General features: G+C 37.7%; 2 protein-coding genes across 2 annotated transcripts; both read right to left on the reverse strand.

Moving 5' to 3' along the window:
- Nucleotides 1–292: 292 nt before the first annotated feature.
- Nucleotides 293–1,396, reverse strand: LOC111940155 (olfactory receptor OR9H1-like). The gene has a single exon (XM_023942728.2). It carries the CDS (start codon nucleotides 1,299–1,301, stop codon nucleotides 372–374), a length of 930 nt encoding a protein of 309 aa, XP_023798496.2. The 5' UTR covers nucleotides 1,302–1,396; the 3' UTR covers nucleotides 293–371.
- A 5,449-nt stretch (nucleotides 1,397–6,845) lies between these two features.
- Nucleotides 6,846–7,793, reverse strand: LOC111940157 (olfactory receptor 6Y1-like). The gene has a single exon (XM_023942730.1). The coding sequence runs from the start codon at nucleotides 7,791–7,793 to the stop codon at nucleotides 6,846–6,848; it is 948 nt and encodes a 315-aa protein (XP_023798498.1).
- Nucleotides 7,794–9,439: the final 1,646 nt, after the last annotated feature.

The following is a 9,439-nucleotide window of genomic DNA, read 5'->3' on the forward strand; positions in this document are numbered from 1 at the left end:
GTTGCCCATCACCACACCAGCCCTCAAGTCCATTGGTGGAAGCACTGTTTTGAGAAAGTATCCTCAAAAATCCAAAATACAGATAGATCTTGGTTTTCCATGGTGTTTTTTGCAACATAGATGTTTTTTTGTTTTCCTCTACCTTTATCTTCTTTCTCTTCTTCTCACAAACATACAAATTCTGCTGGCTTCTTCTCTTCTGTTAACTCTTTCATCTGACCCTCAGCCCACTGTGGGCCCTCTCCACAACTGACCATCTAGAAACACAAAAGACTCTTTAAAGCAAGTCCTGATGTCCTTTATTTTACATTCTAAGCATCTTTCTGTACCAAATTGGACACTTATATTCATTCTCAACCTCAGCAAACATGCTAAAAAATCCCTTTCCTTTTTAACTGCTTTTTCAGAGACCCTTTTACCTCCCTGTTTCTGAGGGTGTAAATGAAAGGGTTTAGCATGGGAATAACAATAGTGTAGAAGATTGAGATGGTGTTGCTTTTATTGGGTGAAGATGTGGCTCCAGGCTGAGCATACATGAAGAAGACTGTCCCAAAGAACAAGCAGATTGTCATCATGTGAGAAGAGCAGGTGGAGAAGGCCTTGTGCCTGCTTTCAGCTGAAGGCATTTGGAAGATAGTGATGATTATATAACCATAGGAGATAAAAACCACCAAGGCAGTGCCCACAATTATTGATCCACACACAGCCAGCATTACGAGCTCATTGACGAGTGTGTTGGAACAGGAGGCATGGATCACTGCAGCAACATCACAGAAGAAGTGGTTTATTTCCCTGCGCCCACAAAAGGACAAACTGAACGTGAAACCTGTCTGGATGGTGCAGTTGACGCAGCCTGACAGGTAAGAGCCCATCACCATGAGAACACAAAGCCTTCTGCTCATAATGACTTGATAGAGCAGTGGATTGCAGATGGCAGTGAAGCGATCATAAGCCATCACAGCAAGGAAGAAGGCTTCTGTTGTACCAAAAAGAGAGAAGAAGAACATTTGTGAAGCACAGCCATTGTAGGAAATGCTTCTTCTGCCCAGTAAGAATGCCAGTGCTGCCCTGGGAGTGATGACAGAGGAATAACAGATGTCCAAGGTGGACAAGTTCTCTAGGAAGAAGTACATTGGGGTGTGCAGGTTGGAGTCCATCCTGATGATGAGTATCATGCAGACATTTCCCACTACAGTGACAATGTACATGGAGGAGAAGAGAACAAAGAGAAGGAGTTGTGATCCTGGGTGGGATTTGAACCCAACCAAAACAAACTCACTTATCCTGGTGTGGTTTTCCATCTTTGCTTTCAGATGATGTTCCAAAAGGAAATTAGGATGCAGTAAATTTCAGGTAGTTTGCCTGGAGAAGCAATTATAGAAGAATAAGACAATGAGATATATGAAATATAAGAAATATTAAATACAGAGTAACAGATGGCAAAAAATATAAAATTCATTAATATATCATATCTTCAGATTTTTTTCAATGGTTACAGGGTAATTTGTAAACTAATAATCCTGTAATATTATCTTCAGTATAAAGAAACATTCTGCATGCAGCTTATCCAACATATTTTAATTTAATAAACTTTAAAACCAAATAGAAGCAGACATTTCATTCTACAGTTGAAGACCTCTTTCAGATTTAACTGGGCAGAAAAAATCTCATACCAAGATTGCAACTAACTCACAAATATCTGCTCTACCCTAAGCAAAAGAACAAGGGAATTTTCTGCTTCAGATGATGCAAAAGAATTGAAAACAAATGAATTGAAACTCATTGAAAATGAGCCAAGAAATGTATTAAAATAATGTGGATAACTTTTTTTTTAAAAAAAAACAAGTCTATTATTTTTAAAAAACCACATTGTTTCATGTGAGAAATGGAGTTTTTTCTTTTATTAAAGTACTTGAAAAAAAAACCCTTCAAACGTTGAGATTTCTGAAATAAGTTTTCTCAAATGTTAATTCACACAGTATGTTAAAAATTGACTAATTGACAGAATGTTTCAAGTAATTCCATTTCAATTCTATTTAGTAATTTTATTTTCATAAGCTAGTTGTCCTCATATCTAAGCTTGAATATATTCTGTGGGTTGATGCCTACATTAGAACTCACAGTTTGGATGCTTTTAAATTCAGTGGACAGTGATAAACATTCCAGCTTTAGAATATTTACTATAGAAGGTATGAATCATGCTTTAAGATTTTCTGGTTTTCTCCATTGATCTAAAGGAAATTCCAGCTATTCTGTCTGTGAAAAGATGAATGTAGATGTAAAAAGCTGAGTGACAGAAATCCTCATCCAGTTACTGGCATTTTGTTTGGTTTGCTGGCATTTCCATTAGATAATTTTTCTTAACCAGCACATTCCTAATCTTTTCAAAGCACTGAATTATTTTTTAACACATTTCTCCAGCTAGTCCTTCATGGTCCTTGAAATGTAGCCTCAGCTCTAGGTACCCTCAGAAGCTCTATTTAATCCTTTGTTCTTATTTACCCACGAGTCTTAGGAAAGGGAAATAAATTTGGAGAAAGAATTTCTCTTTGCTCTTGCTCATCCAATATTTTGACTGGTTTTCTTGGGGGTTTTTGTGTGCAGAGAGCTCAGGTTTAGGCGGTCAGGGTCAAGTATCCAGTCAAAGCCTTTTCAAGCCTGCTGTCTACAGCTTTCACTATTCCTAAAGCTTCCTCTATTGTTAAAAGAGAGAAATAGATGCATCCACATGTGATTCTTTTAGTCTCACCCTACCTGTTCAAAACAAAGGAAAACCAGTCCCTTAGAAGTGCTGTCTTTGTTAGAAAAAAAAATAAGTCTAGCCAGAAGATAATAAGAAAAAGAGAGATACTTTTGTCCACAATAATGTAAAAGAAAACATCAAAATCTTGTGTCATTATGGTCAGCCATTAAACAGATGTGTGGTCTTGGCTTATGTAATTGACCTTATTGTTAAATTCTTATTTTTATTCTGGTTTGATGTGTAAGCATCAATTATTTAAGTAATAGATGTAAACTTACGAAATAATTTCATGATAATCAACCATATTGTCCATTGAAGGATATCCTACATCCTATCAAAAATTGTTTAGTTGAAATAACAATTACTGCTGCTTTAAGTAGATGGATTTTTAAATATGCTAACAAAAACCTCAGCAAAGAATGAAGATGCTGAAGATACTTTTTTAGCCAGTGAGGGGAAGATTATTGTTTCATCTGAGAAGTCTCTGGAACTATCTGTCTCTTGGTTGATCAAACAGAAAGTCTAAATGCAGACACATTAAATACTGGCTCCCTGTTAATGTACTTAATTTCCAGAAAAAGTAATTTCATTCATAAGCCCTGATTATTACATGCTATATAATGAAAAGAAAACAACAATTTTTAGTCCAGTTCTGTCACTACATTTTACAAAGCAAAGCTCAGATTTCACACCCCACAATACACATACCTTTTAATACGGTCATTAAAGCCAGGTTTAATTTTTTGGAATTCAGGTTTCTTCAGCACATTGCCAAAAAATACCGAATATTTTTTCTACTCAGCTGATTTTTCAGTAGTCTCTTGTAGTCAATACATCACTGGACTTTCATCTGACTGGTTCTAAGGGCGTTGTCCTTAGGATGTTGCTTATATATACTTTAATGGGTGTACATAAAGACACCAGGGAATCGATTTCCAGTCCGGAACCTTCACAGCAGACATCTGAACCTCAAATGAGATATTTTTCCCTTATGCCATTTTTCTTTGCCTGCAAAAGGAGAAAAAAAACAAACCAAAACGAATAGAAGGAATAAAATAATAAGGAATAAAACACAAACAATAAAGTGTAAAGATGTTTCTGTGTGTCTTCTACCCCTACTTTTTTCCCTGCTTCTTATGCAGAACCCTTCCTGCCCCTTGTAGATTTCTTTGTGCTAAGCAAAACACTGTGGACCTAATCAAGACCTCATTAGTCATTAGAATCTGCGTCTTTCCAGATTATCAAAATAGAACAGACACCGTTGGCTTCTCCCCAAGCAATGATGCTTCTATTCTCTACACAAAATCAAGATTCACTAAATGTGTTCTCTTCTCTGGCTGGCAGGAGGAGCACACTCACCATCTGAAATGCAGATGTATGATTCAGGGGAGGGTCCAGCCTCTATGGGAACGCTGCCCTGGAGTGCAGCAACCACTCCAGGAAGGGAAAAAGCATCTCACAACTCCTGTTTGGGTACCTCAGACACCCTGGGGTGGGGCTGTTCTTCAAAAAGCAAACTTGCATTCTTCTCAGCACAGGAGCATCACATTTAGTTACAGTAGACTATATTACATTTTCTTTGTTTTGGCACATGGTTTTAAATAAATCTGCATGAAATAGAGCTTCTATTCTTGATATAATGGCTTTCCAAATTTTGTGACTGACAATAGATCAATATCTTCTAAACCCAGACTATCTTACATTTGCATACATTCTTATCAGCTCCCTGAGGCTGTAAGATTGAGAGAGATGGAAAGTTCCTTGGAAGCTAAGATTGGACTCTTACCTTCTTTACCGATGGGTAGTGACTTATTACAGTACTTTAAAGGCACCCAAACTTGACTTTGAGAAATATTTTATTAGGAAAACTTCTAGAAATAAACTTAGATGCAAGAGAGAAGTTGCATTCTCAAAAGGTTTGTGTTTGTGTAAGACTTTTCTGTGTTCTCTCCTTCCCTAAGATCACTTAGGAACCCCTATTGAATAGGTTATGAATTATTTGTTTCAGGTTTTCTAACAACATTATTATTAGTGTACATAAACCAAATAATAACTGGATGATAATCCTGTTAACAGTGTATTTGAAGGATTTTCCTGACATTATTTCAAAACAATCACTTCAGATCAGTTCTTTCAAACCATCCAATGTGTGTAGCCAAATCTCTGTATTGCCAAATTTCAATGAAAAACTCACTAAGGGTACTGAAATGCTATGGTTTGCACTTTATATATGAAAAACTGAAATAAGAGAAGAAATAGATTGTGTGATTATTGGTGTATCAGTACTTTAATGTATTGCAATAAGAATGAAGAGAGCCTGATCCTGTACTGGTTTTGTCTTACATAGAATTAAATTACTTCACTGTAGCTGGTATGGGACTAAATTCTGGATTTATGATGAAAACCATATTGAGAACACAGGAATGCTTCAGTTCTTGCTGGGAGGGAACAAGAAGCTGTGAGGGGACCAGAGAGACATTCCAGACCATGTGGCGTCATGCTCAGCAATAAAAACTGCAGGAAAAAGGAGAAAGGGATGTCTCTTCCAAAGTAACCATTAGGATCCCCATTTTCTTGGAGATGGCTGAACAGAAAAGCATATGTTACAGATAAATAACATATTTATAGGGTGACAGCCCATATCCATGTGTAGAAAAGGAGCTGAGGGTAGTTTATTTAGATGTCTAAATAGACATGTCTAAACTTTAGGTATTTTTAGAAGAATTCATATCTAGCTGTGTATATGTGGCTCTTGATTTTGATGCAAATCTAAAGAACTACTGGATTTTTTTTTCTGTTTTTCCTTTGCAATAGTTCATATTGTAATGTATATTCATTTTGTGTCAATCACCTATTTTCTCATAGCAGATTTTGTGCTAATGCCTGGATTACAGCCAGCACACTGCATTTCTGGTGAGAGCTCCCCACTATGGTTAAAGTCAAGCTGCTCCTGACATCTCAACACTTAACAAAAAAGTCTTGTTTGAAACAATTGGCAGTACATGGCACAGTATGCACAGACAAGTTTCTTCCAGGTTTATTCCTGGAATCTGAAAGTTTCATCTGCAAAACCAGAGAAGTCAGTATCCTAGTACGGAGCATAGAATATCAGATACCACGGTCTTAGTCATAAACCCAGATTTAATATGTCACATGGAGATGCACTCTGCTGACAGATTTGTTTGTTTGTTTGTTTATTACAGAATATTAAAAGTTCTGGAGCACTGTGATAGTCTGAACACAGTGCAGTTTTCTCGGAGACACCATTTTATTTCTAATTTATCATCAGATTTTCTCACAGATGATCTGTGTTTAGCTCAGATTCACCAGCTGTGTTTCCAGCTCCTGCATGAGATCATTACTCCTGAAGAAATACTGCTGGATCCAAGGTTTGTGCAGCCTGAAGGAAGTATTGACGTGATTTATCCTTTCAGGCATGTCTGAATTTCTTCATGGAAAACATTATTTGGTGAGCAATGAGGTTATTTAGGGTATCTTGGTCCCGTTGTGAAGCTGAAACAGAGCCCCAGTGACAATGCAGCTGTACCATATGAATACCGTGAGCTACTCACTTTATACCTTCTCTAATGCCATATTAGAAACATTTTCTACTTCAGAGGATGGTTCCTTTAATCCTACACCAGGTATCTAAGAATATTTCAATTACCCATCCTTTTCTGCTGCCTGTTTCTTTCAAGGGACAATGACAAAATCTTGGACTAAATAAATCACACATAGCTGGTTTTCATATGCATTTTATAATGTTTTATGGACTCTATTCCTTCTAGGGGTTCATTTTCTAGCATTTTCAAACCTCTTTAAAAATGGAGTAGTCATTCAGCCAGAGACTTTTCAGAAAGGGTGACAGCATAGATTCTTACAGGAAAAACAAGCAAAAAATCCCCAAACCCAAACATCTCAAGTCAAAGCCATAGTAAGTACATAGATTTAACTTAGATATATTAAGGTCTAGTCCAATAAATATGAGTAGTGTTTGCATGGATAGGAGAGTTTGGCATGGATTAAGATTTGGACCTCCTGATTTCAGCTCACCAGCACTGCCAGTTGATCTTCATGAGCGAAGCCCCTTTTCTGGGGCTCTTCAGTTGATTTCTTTGGTGCATCTTCTGCAAGTAAAAGTCTTTCTCATGGCAGCCCTGACTTCTTTGTTTCTAAGACAATATATGAGAGGATTCAGAAGTGGCACAACCACCGTGTACAGGACTGACACCAGCTTGTTGGCACGATAGGTGTACATGAGCTTAGGGTGGGCATAAGTGAAAAGTGTGGTGGAATAAAACAAAATCACCACGGTCAGGTGGGAGCTGCAGGTGGAAAAGGCTTTTTGTCTCCCCTGAGAAGAAGGAATCTTCAACACAGTGAACATGATGCAAATATAGGAGGCCACCACGGTGCACAGAGGTATCATGATAACCAGCAGAGCCAAGATGAAGTCCACTAGCTCAGCCAAAGAGGAATCACTGCAGGAGATATTCAGTAGGGGAGAAATATCACAGAAATAATGATTGATTTTGTCCACATCACAGAATGAGAGTCGGGCTATAAAGCTCAGCTTGATGGAAGAAGTGATCAAACCACACATCCAACAGCCAGCTATCAGCTGAGCACAAAGCTTGTGGTTCATGATGAGAGGGTATCTGAGGGGTTTGCATATGGCCACAAAGCGGTCAAAGGCCATCACAGCTAACAGAACATACTCAGTACAAACAAAAGTCACAAAGAAATGCAACTGTGTCATGCACCCCTGGAATGAGATACGTTTGTCATGAGACAGGACATCTATGATCATCTTTGGCTCAATGACAGAAACATACCAGATCTCTAAGAAAGCCAGATTCCCTAGGAAGAAATACATTGGTTTTTGCAGGCTGTGGTTAGTTTGGATGGTGAGAATGATGAGGAAGTTTTCCAGCACAGTTAATAAATAAGCCAGAAGTAAAGCAGAGAAGAGAAGCAGCTGCAGTTCACCAGTGGTGGGAAAACCCAGGAGAATGAAATACGTGACTTTGGTTTCATTCCTCCCCCCCATTCTGCAGAAGAAAGATGAACCTTATCCACCTGCAATAAATTAATACAATGACACCTAACTATGCATGCTTAAATTCATAGCCATAGGTTAAATCACCACTTAAAGACTGTAAAAGTTCAGGCATTTTGTTTCTGGGTTTTTAGAAATGAACTTCGTGAAATTTATCTGCTCAATTCAGAATTTTTCACTTTAAAAATTAAACCATGCTTTTAAATTTACATTTCATAGAGTTAAACACACATTACAAATATTGACTCATCTAAGACATCCAAGACAAATGATGAATGATGCTAATATATTATCCATCCAGTACAAAGAAATGACAGCTTATGAGGTTATAGATAGACATTTACATTTCAAATACTTAGCTTCTACATCTAAACATTTCTAAAGTTATATCATATATATTCCATGAACTGTAAGGGAACTGCAAAGTACCACAAGGATATATTCATTTTGATAATAAAAAACACCTTCAGACACATCTGAAGGAGCCCACTAGAAGTTTAAACACATCTACACAAAATCTATTGATATGGTACACATAGCATCCAGATACAGCATAAGTACAAGCAAATTATAATTCTGGGTTTGTGTGCCACTAACTCAGATTAATCCTTCAAAAACAAGAATGGCTCAGCCTGTGCTATTAAAAATAAAACTCTTCTCAACCTTCTGTAGTGGGAATCCACTGCCTGAGTTGATCCTGGAGAATATGATCAGTAGGGTACAGATGAAGTGTAGACTGGTATGTCAGTTGTGTGATTTATACCAGCACAGATAAATCAACACTTTATTTAACTTTGGTGTCTCATGAGATCTGATTCACAAATTATAGCTGACCTCCCAATGGAAGCAATCACAGAAAGAGCAGAGATGTTATTGTTACCTCTGTGATTCCATGCAGAGTTGAAGAAACTCTGAAGACTTTTTTCTGAGACACTGAACAATGAAAAAATACAATAGCTACTGATTTTTATAGGCCAGAGGAAAATAAAAACATACCCTGAGGCAGAGGATATGGCAGTCTTTAACCAAAAGGTAATCTAGGAAAATATTTTAGTGCCCTAACCTAAATCAGTGACTTTAATGGGTAATCACTTTTGGTGTAAGTGATTTTGGGTAAATGTAGTTTCACCCACATCAAAGCCATGTGCACAATCTTCAGACACACAAATAGCCAAGCTATGCATTTTCTGAATTTTATAATACAGTGCAAATATGTTCAGAGCAAAAGGAGGATCAGAGATAACAGTGAGCTGGAGTTCAGTTGCCTCCCAAGCAGGGCTGAGGTGCTGCTGCAGGATCCTGCAGCCCAAAGAGTACAAAACCTGAGCTGCTCCTCTCCATACTGCCAGGTGGGAGCCAGCCCTGGAGTCAGCTATTTGTAAAATCTCCTTCCAGCTGGTCTCATGTGAATCAGATATCTTAAGCCAGAACCAAAATTACGTTCACACAGTGAGAATAATGGGAGTTTAGCATCCAGGAGAGCTGGAATTACAGAAGTTATTTGGCTGTTGGAGCATACAGTTTGATTTATTTTGCAAATATGTAAGAATCTAGTAACATTTGACATACCTTGTAATATGCTGATTGAATTCTAACTACTGGCCAAAGCCATTTGTGCATGCTGAGGGGTGTAAGGG

The sequence above is a fragment of the Cyanistes caeruleus genome, chromosome 27, assembly GCF_971803275.1.
Source record: "Cyanistes caeruleus chromosome 27, bCyaCae1.hap1.1, whole genome shotgun sequence".
Lineage (NCBI taxonomy): Eukaryota > Metazoa > Chordata > Aves > Passeriformes > Paridae > Cyanistes > Cyanistes caeruleus.

Excerpts from the sequence above, each read along its gene's own strand:
- LOC111940157 (XM_023942730.1), bottom strand. The coding sequence starts at position 7,793 with ATGGGGGGGAGGAATGAAACCAAAGTCACGTATTTCATTCTCCTGGGT.
- LOC111940155 (XM_023942728.2), bottom strand. The coding sequence starts at position 1,301 with ATGGAAAACCACACCAGGATAAGTGAGTTTGTTTTGGTTGGGTTCAAA.